Source organism: Myotis lucifugus, unplaced genomic scaffold (assembly GCF_000147115.1).
Source record: "Myotis lucifugus unplaced genomic scaffold, Myoluc2.0 scaffold_497, whole genome shotgun sequence".
NCBI classification, from domain to species: domain Eukaryota; kingdom Metazoa; phylum Chordata; class Mammalia; order Chiroptera; family Vespertilionidae; genus Myotis; species Myotis lucifugus.
In genome coordinates this window covers 559,587-580,166 of record NW_005871545.1, presented here as the reverse complement: position 1 = coordinate 580,166, position 20,580 = coordinate 559,587, and the positions used below count along the sequence as shown (strand labels likewise).

Sequence of the window (20,580 nt, the reverse complement as noted above, 5' to 3'; positions counted from 1 at the left end):
GTTCGGAAAGACAGATGTGTTGACATACAACATGCACGAGTGTAGAGAGGCCACAGGAGGGAGTACAAGCCATGCAACCGGGGAGAAGCAGGTAGAACTTCAAGGGGCATCCAACACAAAGATCTAATGAGGAACTTTATCAAGGATTTTGCTGAAGCTGCTATGAACTAATTCAATAGATTAGACATTTCTCCAATGTTCCAAACTTGGAATCACATCCAAATTTAGAAGTGAAGTTATTTACCAGGACTTGGTCCTTGTGATCCCACTGGGATCCTACGGGCCACCTGTCTTTGCACCTCTGAGAAATGCATTCAAAGTCCCCTTTAGGTCTCTCCTGAAGTTGAACAATCAGCACAGATGGTTCTGATCATCTCCCAACATCATGAAGGACCTCTGGTTTCCTGGTTACCAGCCAACTCTGCCTGAGGCCACTTTTCTGACCCTGAGATTCATGGAAGGTGGAGTCATACCTACAGGTTACCCTATCCCCACAGCAGCTTCTCTCCTTCTTTTTCTCTCCCTGTCCTTCCGAGGTGCCTCCTCAGAAGCCAAGAGGAGGTCTGGAAGCCTCTGCCGCTACGGGGAGAGAGACAGATGCAGCCTCCACACCCCAGTGGCGGCCTTTGTCACATAACACAGTGCTGCTTATTGTACGCATCCCTGTGAGTCCGTGAGCTTCGGGATTTTCTCATAGAATCCAACATGTTCCTCGTGCAATATGTACATAGTATTGCCAGCTTTGTAAGTTTCTTTTCCAAATTTTAATTTATTATTGCACTGTGTGTGTGTGTGTGTGTGTGTGTGTGTGTGTATCTGCTAACTGCAAAACCACGCATTAGCTATGGGGAACGCAGAGGTAGAGATGACGATGAACAAGAACTGGCCCCAGCCGTAAAAGGAACTGATGGTCCAATGGGGAAGACAGATCTGCATGTGTATAGCACGAGGAAGTGGCTGTTCCGGTTTCTTTCTGATGGACAAGCATTTTGCAAAGATGAGCTATGTGAACGTAAGGCTGGAACAGGCATTTCACACGGCTTTCAACACGTCACTGCATTGGTGAGGGGTGGAGGGGGAGGAGGAAGAGCATAAAAATGGTTATCATCACCTCCCATATGACAAAAACTAATTATTTGTCATGTTTTAGCTGCGTTTGTGCTAAAACCTCACAATTCCCGAGACCCGCCACTGCAGGTGAATTCCACACATTCGCACCCGAGTCTGCAAAAGATTCCCAGTTACCCGGCAACGGGACCAAAGGGCCCGTCACTTTCCTGAAATAAGAGAGAAAAAAAGATTTATCTTGTTTTGGTAGCATTCCTTTACTTTCATTCAAGAACACCATTTCAGAAAGCTGATGTCTGTGGTAAAAAAAAAACACAACAACACACCCCCAAACCAAAAAACAACCCCCCTATTTCTATAAATTAAAAAAAATAGACCAAGAAGTTGTGCTGTCTCCCTTAAAAAAATGCACTCATCAAAAAGACAGAACTTTTTCTTGTAAGAGGAACTTTAGCCTCTGTTTTAGAATCACAAATATCTCTTCTTCATGGAGAAAAATAAGTTCACAGGACACGGATGGCGCTTTACCCGAGTACCGTTTCCTAGTCTCCCCCCCTAGTCCCCCCCCCCCACCCCCCCGGTTTCCGAGGCCCCGGGGGGGGTGGGGAACGGGGCTCCCGGGGCTTTGGGGAAAGAGGGCTTTTGGGGGAGACCTCCGGAAAAGCCCGGTGGGCAACCCACGGGCAAGGTGCCTCTTGGGGGGAAAGGAGAGGTTTTCAAAACAGTGGGTGCGCCGCGCAAAGAGATAACCCCGGGCTCTGGCGGGGTGCATGGAAAAATTTTTTTTATGGCTCTGCTCCGGGTTTCCCCTTGAAGGGATTTCCCTCCGCCTCTGCGACAAGACCCTTTATAAAGAGCAGCCTTTCTATTTCACTCCCACTGCGCCCACTGGAGCTGCAGGAGCTGACCGAGCTTCCCAGGCACGTTCTTGGGGCAGAGGCAGGTCTGGGAGCCACCGCTTTCTCCTCCGGCAGCAGCATAACACGCCTGGAAGATGGAGGGGATCTCTGGGGCCTTGACTCTACTTTGGATGGTGTTTGCTGCGTGTAAGTTCTGCTCCCGACCCATTGGGAATGCTCGGGTTCCGATTTAGCCCTGACTGTGGCTTTGGCCAGTTTTGCTGGGGGAGTGGGGCAAGGCACTGGGATTCTTAACGGGGCGGGAACGGACGGAACCTGGCTTCCGACGTGCTGTGAGCACTGCTATGGAGCCTTATGTGCCACAGTCGGAGCTGCGGATGGATGTTGCTTTGGATGCTTTTCCCCCAGTGTCAAGCGAGTCTGTGGATCTGCCCCTGGCAAGGGCTATCTCTTTGGTTTCCTGAGCTTGATAATGAGACCAAGCTTAGCAAACAACAACTCAAGGCTGACAGATGGGCGTCAGGGTCAGAGTCGCTGAATGGAGATCATTCCGACACCTTCCTTGGCAGCGACTCCCGTGCCTTTGGGGCCGTGCAGTGGGGAGAGCAGAGTGGGAGCGAGGCCAGAGCACACTGGGCATCGTGCTGGGACAGAGGCGAGGGGGACGCTAGACAAACCGGGTGAGTTTGCCTTCCTCTCGCCTTCCCAGCTCAAGCCTTTAAGATCGAGATCTCGCCTGACTCCCCCGTCATGGCTCCGATCGGCGCCTCGGTTTCGCTGACGTGCAGGGCCATGGGCTGCGAGGCCCCAGCTTTCTCCTGGAGAACCCAGATCGACAGCCCGCTGAATGGGAAGGTGCGGAGCGCCGGCTCCACGTCCACGCTCACCATGGACCCCGTGAGCTTCGAGAACGAGCACTCTTACCTGTGCACCGCCACGTGCGGGGCCAGGAAGGCCGAGAGGGGCATCGAGGTGCAAGTCTACTGTGAGTACCTGAGTGTCCTATTGTCTCTCAAGTTTGCGTTAGATGAAGTTCCTAAGGGGGGTAGTTTGAAAAGAAAAACATCGTCCGTGTCTAGATTCTTGGCCAGAGGACTAGGTTCTTGCACCCAGAGAGTGAGAGACAGCTGAGTTTAGCATGAGCCCGGGCACCCAAGCCTTGGCTTCCACTTCCCACTCTGCACAGACCTGGTAGCCGGGAAGACTTCACTGCTCCGGGCTTTGCTGCTCTGAGCCACGAAGTGAAGCTCTCTAACGTTCTTATTTCACAAAACTTTCTCTTGGATTAGATCCTTCCATGTTTACTTGGCCATGCGTCTACATGATTCATGAATTGCATCCTTCAGGGATTGCCCATTTCTTTAGTCTTATGCAATGGGGTGCTCAGCATGGGTGTGAGGGGGAGATGTGATTTAGTCACAGGCCCCTGTACAAAAGCTCCCCCCGGGACATAAGAAGAATATCTGCATCCACGTCGCTCACTGGATCTTGGTGTGGGTCAGTTTGAGTTCGTCCTTGCTGCTTTTGGTGCCATGAATCCTGGATGCTCAACTGCTCAAGCCCAAGGGCATTTGCATAATGAATTAGATTTGCCTGGTGAATGTGAATGGATGCCCCTCGCTTAGCATTCCGCCGGAATCCAGCCCCGGCTGCTCTCCGTCGGGCAAGTATAGTCAGCAGGGGGAGTGCACAACGAGGCTGGAATCAATCACTGGCCTTGGTGACTGAGGGCCCCTCTTTCACAAACAAAAACCACCAACTGGCAGTGCTTTCCAGCGCTTCACGGCGGCCCACATCCTTTGCCTGCTTTATGATTATATTGCTTCCCTTCTGGTGTCGCGGAGCTCAGCTCTGCCCAGAAACCCGAGCCGATTCCTCCCGGCCCATGTGCTGCTAATTCTTCCCAGGACACTGCCTGGCGGGCTGCTTGCCATTGTGCGGGCCGTGCAGGCATCCTCGCTGTGTGTGCAGCTTCCTGAGCCCCAGAAGGGCCCCTTCTGTAAATAGAGGGAAAGTAGCAAGGGCTTGGATTACCGGGCAGCGAACTGTGTGGGCGACAGGCACAGTCCTTCCAGAATCGGAGGGACAGGGATTGTGGGTGGGAAAAGAAAAGGGCTGCGTTTCTTTCACATCCGAGACTTCTAGCTCCTTTGCCTTTGCTCATCGTCCTAAATCGCTGACGATTTAAAGAAGAGAAGGGAAGACCTTCTGGCCCCCATTATCTTGCCTGGAGTTTTTCTTCCGTGTGTCTGTCTCGCATTATGTCGCACACACTTGGTTGTGAGAGTCTTTAGGGCCGAGACCTTTGGGTTACTATCACAGAGCCTCGCATCCAGCCAAGCCCTCGTCAGCATCCTGAAGGTCTGAAAAGGAAGGCTTTGCAAGGAGGCCGAGGCTGAGCCCAGCAGTGCGTGCCCCGGGCCCGGAGAGGTGCCCTGCAGGACTGGGTGGGCACTGAGTTAGGCATTGCAAGAGGCAGCCTGACTTCCAGACTTTACACATTGCACAGGCGTCCCTTCCTGGCGGATCAGTTCCTGCCAGAGGTGCCCTTCTCAGAAGCCAATCATTTAACGTGGCTCTTTCCTCTTCTTAGCACATCTCGCCCAACCGATATTCTCTGCAATGGCATGTTGAGCCTCTGGTTCCTTATCTGTAAAAGGGGAATATATCTGCCCCAGCTAAAATAAGAGAAAGTGATATAACGAAATATAAACCCGCGGAGACAATGCAGAGTAATAGAAATCCTGTGCTTAAATCCCAGACTTCGCATTGACTAGCAGGTGACTTGGGGCCAGTTATGCAAATGCACCAAGTCTGTGTTTTCACATCTGTGAAGTATGGTCTCCATCTTTAAGGGTTATTGTGTGGACAGAATAAAATCACTCATGTTAAATGAATAGCGCTGCAAGGGGCACATCTAAGTCCTTAATAAACATTCATTTCTTCTCCCTTCTTTTATTCAATAACATGCACACCTCAGACATACAGGATCAGAGCTGAAGAATTGGCTAAAAGGTGATTGACTCTGATTCGTGAGCTGATCCGAATCGTGAAAGGCGACTTAAACAGAGAATCAAGACTGTTCTAACAGATACTTTAGATTCGGTTTGCATTGCATTAAGCCCCTACGGGACCTGCCACACACGAGCCTGGAGCCCACTCACGCGTGTTCATTTGATCTTTGCAGCTTTCCCTAAGGACCCGGAGATTCACCTGCCTGGCCCCCTGCAGGTGGGACAGCCGATCACAGTCACGTGCCTGGTCCCTGACGTTTACCCGTTCGACAGGCTGGAGATTGATTTGCTGAAGGACAACCGTCTCCTGAAAAACCAAGAATTTCTGGAGCCGATGGAGAGCAAGTCCCTGAAAAACATGAGCTTGGAAGTGACCTTCACTCCGACCAGAGAGGACATGGGAAAGGCTCTTGTGTGCCGAGCTATGTTGCACATCAATGAAGTCGATGCAGAGCTCCGGGAAAGGGAGACCACGAAAGAGCTGCAGGTTTATGGTAAGGGCTGTGGGACTGGTCAGCCCTGGTGGGAGTTTGGTCTTGGCTGGACACGGCAGTCTGCTTAGCGGCTGAAGTTGGGCAGAAACTTGTTTTAGTCCGTTTTCATTCACAGAGAACATAATATTTGTCAACAGTGCGTTTCAATGAAAAGAGTGCTGGATGTGGGTTAATAAGACTTATGAACTTGAGTCACTTAATTTCTCTATTTCCCAGCCTATCTAAGGGAAGTAATACCATACACTGGGTAGTAGGAAATGGGCGCAATGGGTATAATTTTTTATCCTGTTTGTAAATTCTTATACTGTGCCCTGAAATACCAAGATACAGAGATCTTACAAGGCGAGCACTGATTCTGTGGGTACATGTGTGTTGGGTGGGGGCGTGGAGAGGACTCTGGTTGCCCCCACATTCCCAGAGGCTGTGGGGTTCTGAGGCTGCCTCACGGTACCAGGGTTGTGTAGGAGTGGCCCTACTGCACTCCATTCTAGACTAAAACACTGTGTTCCACTCTGGACACCACCCTGAGAAGGAGTATTGCCCACCAGAGCATGCTTGAAAGAGAATGAGAGGGAGAGACTTCTATCAAAATTCTGAATAGTCAAGATAGGGAATATTTTTCCTAGACAATGCAGGACTTGGAAAAGAGAGCTACAATGAAGTATTTGAACCACATTAAGGGTCTTTCTTAATTTCTGAGTATCTGTAGCCAATTGAAAACACCAACCATAAAAAAAATTAGCCCAATCAAACTAGTCAGAAACTGGATGGACTAATTTTTTGATACTAGTCTGACACAGTACGTTTGTCAAAGTTGTGGGCGCACAGATATACGGCCTGTTGAAAAAATACGTCATTCCTATTGGGTCGAGGCGGGGCTCAGCAGTTGCTAACATCGTGCCCTGTCTTTTCAGTCTCCCCCAAGAACACTACTGTCTCTGTGAGCCCCTCCACCAGGCTGCAGGAGGGCGGCTCCGTGACAATGACCTGTGCCAGCGAAGGCCTGCCAGCTCCGCAGATTCTCTGGAGCAGGAAGTTAGATAACGGGAACCTACAGCCCCTTTCTGGAAATGCAACTCTCACTTTAATTGCCATGAGGATGGAGGATTCTGGAATTTACGTGTGCGCCGGAGTGAACCTGGCTGGAGAAGACAGAAAAGAGGTGGAATTACTTGTTCAAGGTAAGTGAGATGTGCAAAAGGAAGAGGAAGAGGCTGCCACTGGGCTGAGCCACGGCGAGGCAGCTTCGATGCCCGCTTACTCCCTCAGATCTTACCGATGCCCCATCTCGTTGTCGCATGCTCCAGCTCAGTTATATATTCATCTTCCTCACACCTGCAAGAGTGCAGTGCCTGCCACATGCTAGGTGCTCCACAATGGCAGGATGAGTACCTTGTAAATGTGGGCAGCTCACATTTTTTATGTGAAAACATGAGGCTACACTTGGTTAGAAAAGTAGAATTCAACCTCGCCATCAGTAGGTGCACTCAGGTGGGTGTACCCTGGCATTCTCAGGAGACCAGGAAAGGCACCCCTGACAAAAGCATGGACGGCTGGTCCTCTGTCCCGGAAGACCCCACCCCATCGTAAGCTGCGTCCCACTGCAGTGAGAGGGAGACACAGCTGGGTGAGGAAGGGTTGTTCTGCATCACAGGATACAGACAGCCTAAGCGGTAAAGAAGGAACTGAACTTTCAAAGGACCTCTCAGTGACCTCACAGGTACTCCCACAGGAGCCACAGATTCACGTGGGAACAGAGTGGCCACTGTAAAAAAAAAAAAAAAGAAGTGATCTGAGACGTGTCCACAGGCAGGAAGTGGCTCTGTTGTCAAGTTCCCCCTTCCCACACCAGAGGGTCAGGAACCCGGAAACCCCGGGCCTTGCTCTGAACGAGCTGTCGCTTTCAGGACCTCAGAGCCCATCAGTCTACTAAGGTAATGCGAGGAAACCTTCCTGGGAAGCTACTACAATGTCACAACCAGACCAGCCACACTGAGAGAAACCGCCTCCCCTGGCACAGAAGAGAACCCGTGCAGGGTGGTGGATTTGGGGTGTTTTGTGTTGAGGTCTCTTTCTTCCATCCCCAGCCCGCAAGTCACAAGGACCATGTGAGTGGTTTCCCGCTCACCTGTCACTTTCAGAGTGGCCCCACACTTCCTGCTTCTTCAGGGGAACGACGTGATTTCGAATTCCCTTCCTCCCCAGACAGCAGGGTGTGTGCCCAGCGGGGATGCCACTGGCAGCCAAAGGGCTTTCCTGGATGCTGGAGACTTGGCAGAGTTTTCCCTCCCATCTGAGTTTCCAGTCCCCATGTTTTTATGTTGCATCAAAGTTTAGAGGTGGCTCCTGTGCCGCTTTAATGCTTGGCCCGTGACTTTGCTTTCAGTGTGACTTTCAATGCGTAACTTCACACCGTTGGGACAGACGCTCCAGGCACTGGTCCACTGCGGGCCCTATCTCACGGGAAGACGTGTTTTTGTGGCTTTGTGGCTTTCTTCAGTGCTTTTCTTAGGTCTTGTTTTATCTCCACATGAGGGTGACTGGATTGAGTTGTTCAAGCAGCTGAAAAGCTAGGATCTTGAATCAGACCCACCTGGCTTCAAGCCTTAATTTTTGTCTCTTCCAAGTTGTATAAAGTTATTTAGCAGTTCTGAGCCTAAGTTTCCTCAAGGAGGAGAAGGTGGAGGAGGAGGAGAAACAGGAGGAGGAGAAGGAGGAGGAGGAGGATTAACGCAACAGTTTATGAGGTCGTAAGGATTAAGTGAGACCATATACGTAAAGTGGTTTACACAATGCTGAATGCACTGGAACCTCTTAAATGACTTGAGTGCTGTCCACTATCACAGGGATTTGATGCCCTGCATTTGAGCAGACACTGAATTATTGCTATGACGTATGCCCCCCTCTCTCTTGACAAATTTTTATCCACGTTCATTCTGTTCAATGACTGAGTCGGTGGACTGCTGTGGGTTCATCTTACTAGGTGTGGTCTCATCCCAATGGTCCCCAGGTGGAAAGGAGTAACCGTTTCTCGGCACAGATATTAGCTTAAAGGAAATCAGAAAACAAAACAAAACAGAAAACACCCGACAAAGACCATATATTGGAATGTGGTGAAAGAAGAAAATCCTCTCACCTTCCTTGCGTCTTGTCCTTTTCCACCAGAAAAACCGTTCACGGTTGAGATCGGCCCTGGACCCCAGGTTGCTGCTCAGCTGGGCGGTGCGGTCGTGCTGACGTGCGGTGTCACGGGCTGCGAGGCCCCGTCCTTCTCCTGGAGAACCCAGATAGACAGCCCTCTGAGCGGGCAGGTGCGGAGCGAGGGGCCCAGGTCCACGCTGACGCTGAGCCCTGTGGGTTTTGAGAACGAACATTCGTACCTGTGCACCGTGACCTGCGGGCGCAAGAAACTGGAGAAAGGAATCAAGGTGGACCTCTACTGTGAGTACTTGTTACAGCGCTTTCCTGTTTTGTTTTCGGTTCTGTTGGAAGAAACGTAATATGAGTCTGTGATGTGCAACAAGATCCGTGTGTTTAGGAAGGGAAGTTAGCATGGGGAATGGTTCCTGACTCTCAGAACCAGAATTTCCGATGCAACTTAGTTGGCCTAAATCTTAAGCACACATTACATACAGCAGAGTATCGGCAGTCCTGTGCCTTGTCGGAGTCGGGCACGGGCACACACCACGCGCTCACTGCTTCCTGTCCCCTCTGTGTGAGTGTGGGGGGTGTTGGAGGTGAGAGTGAGCAGGGCGTGGGCTCAGTGCCCGTTGGAATAACTGCAGAGGCATGATGGCCACTCAGCATTAGAGCAGGTGAGCCGAGCCTACTGTTTTCAAGACACATTTGGAAAGCTGAGGGGCAGGACGGAGAAATGAGGCAGCGGGGAGCAGGGGGAAGCCAGGAACACAGGCAGGGAGTATGGGTGGGCAGAGGGCACGGCCAGGGGCAGTAGGTCAGGGGCCAGTGACCCAACTACATACATACCCTGCGCTTTTTCTTACTGTGCTTGTCACCTGAATAAGAGCCCTTACAACCCCAGATGTCCACGGATTCAACATTGCTGGAGCTCCTCCGTTTTTAACCAATGAGGGACAACATATGCAAAGTGACCAACCTTTGTGATTGCTTTGGGTGGGTTACTCTGCCTTGTCTAATTCAGCAGAATTCAAGGGGCCGTATTGTAGAGATTTCCACCAGAAAACCTGCCCAGACTGTGTCCCCCTCAGGATTCGAAAGGAGTTAGAGTCTATCTATAAAGGGATTTGAGTCTCTCAAAAGAAGGGTGAATTTGATTGTGTTATATTACCCAGCTCCCAGGATCCGCTGACGTAGGCTCGTTTCTAGCAGAAATGAGAACCACTGCGCAGCCTCCCTGCAAATGGAAACAGTTGAGGATGTATCACTTTAACAGCATTTTACTTAAGGGAGAGAAAAATGTTAGCATTGCTCTAGCTCTTGGCAACTATTTTAGTCTTGTGTTCATTGATTTGCATAAGATTTCAAATAAATATTATGTAGAACCGGAATCTCTTACAGTTGTTTTTTTCTTAACTACAAGTATTGTCTGAGAAAGATGTACAACTTGCTGCCTACACGTGGCCATTGGAAATTCGGATATCTAAACAGAGATCTGTGCGGGGCGGGGTTTGGGGGGGACTGCGGGGGCAGGGCTTTGTTGATGCCTAGAGCCCATGCGGCTCCTGCCACCCGGTTTGAACTCTGAGCTCAGGGAAATGTGAATCTGGTCTCAGCTCAGAACTTCCCAGATCCGCTGCCAGTGACTATCTCTTAGCCACTATCAGACTTGTCCGTTTTCCTAGCTTTAAAATAAGTGCTCTGTAGCTTTTCCTAGCTGTAAGTAAGTTATTTCAAACGGGCCGGATCCGGCCCACGGGCCGTAGTTTGCCCACGGCTGGACTAGGACATAGTCAATATTCAATACATCTTGACAAACACGTAGAACATGTAATTACTAAATAAGATGGGGAAACTCACGGGTCTTTGGGAGAGTCCGTCCACGGCTCTCAGCAGCGCTGCGTCACTAAGAAGAGGAAAATAAGTACGTTTATTACGGGATTGCTTCTTTTACTACTTTTTGTTCCCAGCGTCATATATATTTAGTATCGCAAACATTTCTACTTAATGTCATTATTGCACAGTGGTGGTCATTCTCTCCCAAGGGCTTTAAAGCTGTCATTGGAGACCTTTGGATTTAATAGCGATTAGTTCTGGCTTTCCGTTCAAAGCCACACACGAGCATCATCTTTGCTTGGTGTCTGCAGCGTTCCCCAGAGACCCCGAGATTGAGACGAGCGGCGTGTTAGTGAGCGGCAGCCCGGTCACCGTGAGCTGCAAGGTGCCGGAGGTGTACCCGCTGGAGCGGCTGGAGATCCAGCTCCTGAAGGGGGGCCGTGTGGTGAAGAATAAGAACTTCCTGATGGGCGCGGACAAGAAATCCCTAGAGACCGGGAGTCTGGACGTGACCTTGGTCCCCACCACCGAAGACACCGGCGAAGCGCTTGTCTGTCTGGCTCAGTTACACATGGACGAGCTGGGCTTGGAGCCCACACGGCGGCAGAGCTCACACACGCTCTACGTTAACAGTAAGTGTAGCGCGCCCACGAGTCCACAGGGGTTTCTCCATCTCTTTTGCCAGGCAATAGTCAGTGGACACGAGGTTAAGAGTTAAAACCTCCGTGAAAAAGAAAAAGACTGTAAAGAAATGTCCGAATAATGATTATTTTAACAAACACCTCCAACACTGAAGACAGTAACGGCCTATTGGCCTGTGAGTCTATGAGACGGCAGCTTTGGAAGGGCAGTCAGGGTGTGTCGTCTGCTCAGTGTGGCCTGAGATGAACTCGCTCACGAGGTCAGTTGGCGGGTCAGTTGGCAGGTCAGTTGGCTGGTCAGTGGGGCCTTCCTGGGATGCCTGGGCCTCCCTTTCTCCATGTGCGCCCTCACCCGCAAGGAAGGCGGCCTAGGTTTAGCCACCAGAGCGAGGTGTTTCGAGAGGGAGATGAGGCCTGGGCTGGGAGTCCTACATGTGACTTCCTCCGTGTTATATGGTTCACAGGGAGCCACAGGGCAGCGTGAGTTCAACGGGTAGAAACAGGCTCTACCTTTTCACGGGAGAGTCCAATAATTTGTAGTCATGTTTAACGTTCCATAAATGTCTACATACACTGTCATGGATCATCCCCTCTGGGGTAGCAAGAGTTCCTACAGAACCTGTTTCCATTAGGAAATACCTCGGATGTGTCCATTTTCTTCTGTCTATGCTTCTGCATCTGCTAGTATAAAGGAACGGAAACCCCCTTTGGTGAAGTCATCAAGGTTTATGAACTGCTCTAAGCCACTGCTTGCATAGGTTTTGCAACATTATCAAAGCTCTTTGGAACTCAGGGCCTAAGGGATCAAGCTAACAAGTGTCCCACCCTTTTCAGTTGCCCCCAGGAACACAAGCATCCAGGTCAGCCCCTCCTCCATCCTGGAGGAAGGCAGTTCTGTGACGATGACCTGCTCCAGCGATGGCCTCCCAGCGCCCAGGTTCCGGTGGAGCAGGCAGCTTAAGAATGGGCAGCTGCAGTTTCTTTCTGAGAATACCACGCTCACCTTAACTTCTACAAGAAGGGAAGATGCTGGTATTTATGTATGTGAAGGGAGCAGCCTGGCTGGGATAAGCAGAGATGAAGTTGAATTAATTATCCAAGGTGAGCAGAGTGTGATTAATGAGTTATTGCTAGTATTATTTTGGTTGTGTTAGTGGTTTTGAACAAAGTCCTCTTTAAAATTTTTATTTTTAAATTACACTTGATGCACAATATTATATTAGTTTCAAGTGTATAACCCCGTGATTAGATATTTATGTAACTTACAAAGTGATCACACCAATAAATCTAGTATCCATCTGACACCGTATATAGTTATTATAATATTATTGACGATATTCCCTGTGCTGTACTTTACATCCCATGACTATTCTGTAACTACCAATTTGTACGTCTAAATCCCTTCACCATTTTCATCCAGTCCCCAAACACCCTCCCATCTAGCAACTGCCAAAATATTCTCTGATCTATGAGCCTGTTTCTGTTCTGTGTTAGTTTATTATTATTATTATTATTATTATTATTATTTAGATTCCACATATAAGTGAAATCATCTGGCATTTGTCTTTCTCTGTCTGATTTCTTTCACTCAGCACAATTCCCTGTATGTCCATCCATGTTGTTGAAGATAAGATTTCAATCTTTTTTATGGCTCAGTCATAGTCCATTGTATATACCCACCACTTCTTCTTTATCCATTTGTCTGTTGGTAGACACTTAGGTTGCTTCCATATCTTGGCTGTTGCAAATAATGCTGCAATAAACATATGGATGTATATGTTTTTTCCATATAGTGTTTGGGGTTTCTTCGGATAAAAACCCAGAAGTGAAATTGCTGGGCCCTTCTTTGTCTCTTGTTATAGCCTTTATCTTAAACTCTATTTTGTCTGGTATAAATGTTGCTACTCCAGCTTTTTGGGTTTTTTTGTTTGTTTTCATTTTCATGAAATATCTTTTTCCAACCCTTTATTTTCAGTATGTATGTGTCTTTTGATTTGAGGGGAGTCTCTTGTAGCAGCATATGTAAGGGTATTGCTGTTATCCATTCAGCCACCATATGTCTTTTGATTAGAGTATTGAATCCATTGCATTTCAAGTAATTATTGATAGGCATTTATTATTCATATTTTTGATCTTATGTTTTCTTCTTCTTCTTAAAGAAGACCCTTTAACATTTCTTTTAATACTGGTTTGGTGGATATGAACTCCTTTAGCTTTTTTTTTTTTGTCTGGGAAGTTCTTTATCTGTCTTTTAATTCTAAAGGATAGTTTTGCTTGGTAGAGTAATCTTGATTGTAGCTCCTTGCTTTTTCATCACTCTGAATATTTTATGCTAATCCCTTCTGGCCTGCAAAGTTTCTATTGAGAAATCAGCTTACAACCTTATGGGACCTCCCTTGTAGGTAATTAACTGCTAAGAAAAAAAAAAGAGTATATGGGGCTTCTGGGACAACTTCAAGCATATCAATGTTTGCATTAGAGGGGTGCCAGAAAGAGAAGAGAGTAAGAAATAGAAAATTTATTTGAAAAAAAAATAATGCTGGAAACTTCCCTAACCCAGTTAAGGAAATAGACATGGAAGTCTAAGAAGCACAGAGACTCCCAAACAAGATGAACCCAAAGTCCTCTTTGAAAACAAAATCTCTACTAAACAAATGTATTGAGGGTTTTGAAGAGCTCACGATGTTTCCTATGCAAGGAAAATGCCTGGAATAGTACTTTCTCATGAACCATGCCAAGTCTGTTATCCTAAAACTCTTTTAAACCTCAAGTGGACTGCCAGGTCCAGGAACCATGCCAGGAATCCCAGTTACACTTATGAGGCAATGATTATGGTGTTGAAATAAGAATAAGAAGACATATGTAGGTATTTGAAAATTACTTATGATTAAAGCCACCATATCTGGCTGAATTGGACTCTCAGTGGTAATCTCACAAGGTGCCTGCTAGTATTTGCTTAAGAGCCTAAAGGGCACTTAAATCTTGGTAAACGCTGAGATTAAGAATAGCAGTGACAACATCCTTTCGTTCAGTTTGATGGCATGGAAACACCAGAATGGATGAACCTATCAGATCCAGAGCCTCTCTCCAGGATGGAGATCCAAGACTGAGAACAAAACAGTTCCTAGTTGACAAGTTTAAGCTATAGGTAATTTTAAGCAAAACCATAAAGCAGGGGTCCTCAAACTACGGCCCGAGGGCCACATGCGGCCCGCCGAAAACATTTATCCGGCCCGCCGGGTGTTTTTGCCGCCGCTGCCTGTCCTGCTTAGCAGCCGACTCGTCCCAGGCCCGCAGTGGGCATGTGTGGAATGTCTGAGGGACAGTGAACTGGCCCCCTGTTTAAAAAGTTTGAGGACCTCTGCCATAAAGTGATCAATTTGGAGTTTTTCTCCATACTTTCCCTTTTGGGGTTCAAGGCCCTTTTCTTCACTGGGGCTCTCAGACTCCTTGGTATTATTTCCACTAAGGTATTAGTGACTTTCTTGTTACCTCATCTCAATAGTAATTCGTATTTTTAGGGAAGAACTTTGGAAGGGCAATGCACAACCTTAAAGAAAGCCCTTAGGATGGATGTCATGGTACTATCACTTGGGTTGAGGACAGAATCTCAAATCAAGTCAGAAAAACAGATAAACTTATGAAATGGTACTAGAGGACCTCCTCCCATGGGTTATGTCATCATAGAGATGCGGGATGTTAGGTACCTAGCCCAGTGCCTGGCACTTAGAAAATGGTAGTTGTGGTTGTTAAGGATGGGAAGAAAGCCATCTCTGCACAGCTGAATTTCTTGATCTGAGAGGATCCAGCCCATAAAAGCCTTTGTCTTTCAAGGAAGGACAAACCGTTTTGGTTACACGGCAATGCAACCAAAAAAGGGCTCTTTTTCACATTGGAATTCTATAGCTATTTATACAACACCTATCTTTTGGCTAGGCTGGGTAAAGGATTAAGGGATAGGCGAGAAGCATAAGAAATGTCTTCTCTTATTAAAAACATGACCTTTTATAACCAACCAGTCAATGCTTGACATCTTTACTCACCCCGCTAAACATGCACATATAGCTCCTTGACAGGTATTGATGCTATTATGAACTTAGTGCAGAAGTGGTTTATATTTCACCTAATCAGAGTTGCCTCTCAAATTCTCTTTACAGTCGCTCCAAAAGACATGCAACTTACAGCTTCTCCTTCTGAGAGCGTCAAGGAAGGAGACACTGTCATTATCTCCTGCACATGCGGAAATGTTCCCAAAACCTGGATAATCCTGAAGAAGAAAGCCGAGTCAGGGGACACCGTGCTCAAGTCCATAGAAGGCGCATATACCATCCACAAGGCCCAGTTAGAGGACGCGGGAGTGTACGAATGTGAATCTAAAAATGAGCGTGGCTTGCAGTCCAGAAGTATCACCCTTGATGTGAAAGGTTAGAGTTTGGGTCTTGTTTTTCAGAAATGTTAATGATAGGTCTGAATTTTGGTGGATGGTACAGAATTTCTAGGATGAGATGAATGAGTTGGCCAAAACGGAGCTCCATGTTGACAGTGTGCATTTCTTAATGCTCCCGAAGATAATAATGCACAGCTGCTCCACCTATGGAGTCGGGCCAGGAAGTTGACATGAATCCTTGGTGAGTGCAGAGTTCCCATCTGCTTTCCTCAAGGTTCACAACTTGGCACTGTTCTCTGAGGTCTTGTGTCTCCTACGTGTTTTTAAACCCTGGGGGTTCCAAGAAAATTGGAACTGACGTGGCAGGAAGAGGAGAGTTCCAGCCAGATCTGATTCCTTCCTAACAGAAGAGAACTTGATTCTCTGAAAACTGCCCATTTTCTGGATCAATTCTTCTCAGGATAATAATCATAACAATCAGGAGTGGCCATCTTGATGCAGAACCACTTTTATGAATATCTATAGAATTACCTCCTTAAAAGTCCCAGCCCCTTGTCCATTCTATTTTATTCTGATGGAGGGGGGCTGGGAGCGGGCAATGGTGTCAGCAGAGAAACTTCAGGGGCTATTTAACCTTTTAACCCCTCAATGACCACGCAACAGGAAGACTTGTTGGTCTCACTGGTGGGAGCAGAATAGGCCAGCCTTTGCTCATCCTCACCCTCTCCTTTGTGTGCCACTGAGCTCCCAGCTGTGGACTAGAAGCCCTACTTGGAGTGAATGGGATTGCAAACAAAGGCAACTCTCCTAAGAGCCCCGGGCACTTGGCCATCAGAGTTAGCAACTACTTGTCAATGGAAAGGGAATGTGAAACTAGGTCAGATAACAGGTAAACTTTTATTCATCTGGCCCAAACTCTCAAGACTTCAGGCCTTATGTTCTGTTTTCTGTCTCCACAGTACCTCCTCGAAACACGAAACATGACAATATCAATACACCCATCTAGAAATGTTAAAGAAGGGGAAAATGTTACAATTACATGTAAAACCTTTAGTCATCCGCCTGCAGTGATTGCCCTGAAAGAGTTGGTCTGGTCAATGAAGTGACCATGTGTTCAAAGAATGGAACATTCACCCTGTACCGGGTCACTGAGGATGACACGGGGGTGTATGTGATCAGAGCTTCCAATGAGGTTGGGGATGAGTCTGAACGGACTGAGATCTCAGTTATGAGTAGGTTGACATGCATGCATTCCTCTTTCCTTCAACCCTCCATGCCTGAGGCCACCTTCAATTAAGCCTAGCCCCAGGGAATCAGACTCCTAACACTTTTGTAATTTGGTTAACAATACTCTTTAAAGACAAATCGCAGCTTCTCTACTTTCTAAAACTATTTCTGTCTTATCTAATTGTTCTACAAAATTAGTAATTCAGGTATTCGTCATGTTCACTTAATGATGACAGCATGTTGGGCACTCAGGAATTCAGGCCCCAGGCTAAATATGGTTTAAAATAATGACACATCAATGGAGACAGAACCTGATATTTTTCCTGGGTATTTTGAACTACTTTCCCCCTGTATTTATCCGAGGTTTAAAATGAACTTTGTTTTGTTTTGGCTTGAATGTATTCCAGTGATAGAAATAGTTGGGAGCCCTTAGGATTTTCAGTGTTTATACAGCTAATAGGAAACTGTGTTGGAACGTTGCTCTGGGAAGCAATCAGCAGCAAATCTGTGTTTTATTGCAGATGCCTGAGGGGGAAAACTGAAGGCAAAAGCTAATGTTTATTAAATTTAAGAGGAAACAATAGGAGCAGAAATACCACTGCCCAACATGCCATTGGCATTGATGCCTAGCCACAATGATGATAATGACTTCCCATTAAAACCTGACCCTTCCACTTAGACTAGTTAGATCTGCTCTAGCAAGGGGAAGGAGGAAAAAGAGGCGATTATCATTATGCTTAGGGTGAAGGGTAAAAACCTTAACAATTTGAAAAATTGACTTCCCAGCCTGACCCTCTCGATTCTTTTCTACTTGGGTGACCTCCAGTGATCAGAATCCTCTAGTCCAGTAATGGCGAACCTTTTGAGCTTGGCGTGTCAGCATTTTGAAAAATCCTAACTTAACTCTGGTGCCGTGTCATAAATAGAAATTTTTTTGATATTGGCAACCATAGTAAAACAAAGACTTATATTTTTGATATTTATTTTATATACTTAAATGCCATTTAACAAAGAAAAATCAACCAAAAAAATGAGTTCGCGTGTCACCTCTGACACACATGTCATAGATTCGCCATCACTGCTCTAGTCAGATCACTCATTCTTCTGGGACTAGACGCACACATGCCACCTGAAGACACAGAACCCCTGTGCGGTCACATGGAGCAGTGCAGACGGGGGTCCAGGCGGCGGTGTCTCCAGCCAGGGCCTGCTGTCTGCTGCAGAGGTTCTTGTAAGGCTAAGATACCAAATAGGCTTGCGGCTGTCAGATCATTTTAGTAGATTAGAGAGAGGACTAATTTTAGTTTTTGTATGCTATTACCTTCTGTACCCAACTTGCAACTCCATGACAAAATGACAGGCTATAGAGAGAAAAAATGTATTACTACTAAAAAATATGTAGTCCTGGCCAGGTGGCTCAGTTGGTTGGAGCGTCATCCCATACACCAAAAAGGGTTGCAGATTCGATTGGGGTGCATACGGGAGACGACCGATCGATGTTTCTCTCTCCATCTCCCTTTCTTTCTGTCTGTCTCTCCCTTCCTTCCTCTCTCTAAAATCAATATATATTGGCTGCCAACTACTCCAAGCAGTGAGCCTGGTACTTGCTCTTCAGTGATGGACCAAAAAAACAAAATAAGTAACTTACAATCTGCAGGAGGAAACCAAATTTAATAGTCATACAAAAACATGTTTAATTACAAGGTGTGATAAGAGCCAGAAGGGGAAGTATAATGGGTTATGAAAGCATATTAGGGCTCCTGATTTAGGTTGGGGGAGCTGTAGGTCAGAAATTGACTCTTTGAGGAAGTGACATTTATGCTCAAATACAATACTATCCCCAAACTTCAGTTTATCAAGAGATGATATAACTGGTGAAGAGGAAGAACATGTATATTAAGATGCCCTACTTGAGACATAGTTTTCCATATATCTCTGTACAAGCCATTGGCAAGGACTCTTCAGCTTCCTGTCTTACATATGGTGTGTGACTATATGATCACACTCCAGATGTTACACGGATTCCCTTGCACAACTAAGTCGTTAGTCACGTCAGTTCGTGGTGACCAGAGTCCTAATTCTTTGGTACATATTTACATTTCCCAAAGCAAACACGCCTCTCCAAGGCTTGCTCTCACATGTGAGCCCTAAGAAGTGGTGCCCCGCCTTCCATTCTACAAGTGTGCCTGCCCCTGTTTGCCTCCACGTTTGTGGGAGCCGACAGCTGTCACTGACCCGCCATGGCCATGGCCACTGTTCGTGTGACTCAGGGGAATATGCATGTGGGGCCCTCAGGGCCCTTCTCCCTGCTTTGCTTCTCTTCTCTTTAGAGAACGTGTTGTATGTGCTGTGAACATATGGAAATGTGACAGTTAAACAGTCTCTTTGTGTACTGGACATTAATCGCTCCCATTTCGTTATTTTCCAGGAAGAGAAGGTAACAAGGACTACTTCTCTCCGGGGCTCCTCGTGCTGTACTGTGCGTCCTCCTTAATCATCCCCGCCATCGGGATGATCGTTTACTTTGCGCGAAAGGCCAACATGAAGGGGTCCTACAGTCTCGTAGAAGCACAGAAATCCAAAGTGTAGCTGGCACTGGAAATGCTCGGCCACAGACACTATTTATCAGCCTGGAGCCTTCATTCCATTCCACAGGGAAAGCAACAGGCTGAGTCCTGACTTCCGGATACGGTGGACTCTCAGAGGGTGATGCCTGCCCAAGCTTCTGGCTGTGACCTGAAACCCAGAGCAAACTTCCTGCCTGAAACACAGGCAGAGGCACGGAGGTGTGCGGCCTGGAGCAGTCCCTTGATGTGTATATACAGTGCCAGGACTGTACATATGTCACATAAAATTATGCCTTAGCAAGACTGCTTGGAATAGCAGCACCTGCAAGGGAGAGCTCTAAAATAATTCAACAGTGTTGCCTGGACTGGTTGGTCTAACTTAATGCATCTTAGGAAAATTTAACATTAACATGGACTGGCAGCTGACCTATGTCATCTTTTTATACTTTTTTCCCTTCCTATAACAAAGTTGGATTCCTATCAAGTTCACGGACAACAACGTCATGTTTGTAAAAACGCCAGGGTTTTATGTTTTACAGGCAAATGGTGAACCAAGAGGGCGCAGGGTTGACTTTCAGGTACTAAAACTTCGACCTCTGGTGTAATGGTTGACTGGGTTTCTCTGGACGGTACTGACATGGTACGGTGATGTTTGATGTTGTTTGTTCATCCTCCTCTTGTGCAACGTTCCCAAGGTGACCTAACAATGCAACTTCTTTTGATCTTTTTTTGTAAATGTTTAGTCTTTTTGTATAGTAAAGTGATCATTTCTGGACTTGTAAGAATTGTGTGTTTATTACCAACTGCCTCCTTGAGTCACATGGTAGCTCTTCTTGAAATCCCAAGTTCCAAGGATGAGGAATTCAAACCCACAGGAAAAATAAGTAACACTCAACATATAGACCTCACACTGCTTTTATCAGCAGCACCAGGGGAACCTGAAAAAATTCAGATTTCTTGGTGCCATCTTAACCCACGAAATTGGAACATCTGGTTTTGTGTCCTTGGAATCTGCAATTTAAAAAATTTAAAATACAGCATACATGAAGGCATGAATCCAGAAACATGCATATACTGAAGGGCAATGACGAGTGCACACCATGCACATACCCTCAGACCTACAGCTAGAACATGAGTGTCCTTCAGAGCCTCATAGATGCACTCCTCCCTGCGACTCTCTCACTGAGCAGTGATTAATACCTTAATTCTATATTAGCCATTCCCTGGCTTTCTTTGGAGATTTTATACCTGAAGAGCTAGCCCTAAGTAAAACATTATATAATTTTGCCAGAATTTGAATTTTATATAGATATAATTAAACGGTAAATTTGCCTGTGACTTTATTCTT

At 46.9% G+C, this 20,580-nt stretch overlaps 1 protein-coding gene across 1 annotated transcript; it reads left to right on the top strand.

The window, feature by feature from the left end:
• Positions 1-1,974: 1,974 nt before the first annotated feature.
• On the top strand, positions 1,975-20,007 carry VCAM1 (vascular cell adhesion molecule 1). Its single transcript, XM_006103639.3, has 9 exons — positions 1,975-2,114; positions 2,638-2,913; positions 5,116-5,436; positions 6,351-6,617; positions 8,602-8,877; positions 10,722-11,042; positions 11,886-12,152; positions 15,209-15,475; positions 19,094-20,007. Exons 1-9 carry the CDS (start codon positions 2,063-2,065, stop codon positions 19,252-19,254), a joined length of 2,208 nt encoding a protein of 735 aa, XP_006103701.1. The 5' UTR covers positions 1,975-2,062; the 3' UTR covers positions 19,255-20,007.
• Positions 20,008-20,580: the final 573 nt, after the last annotated feature.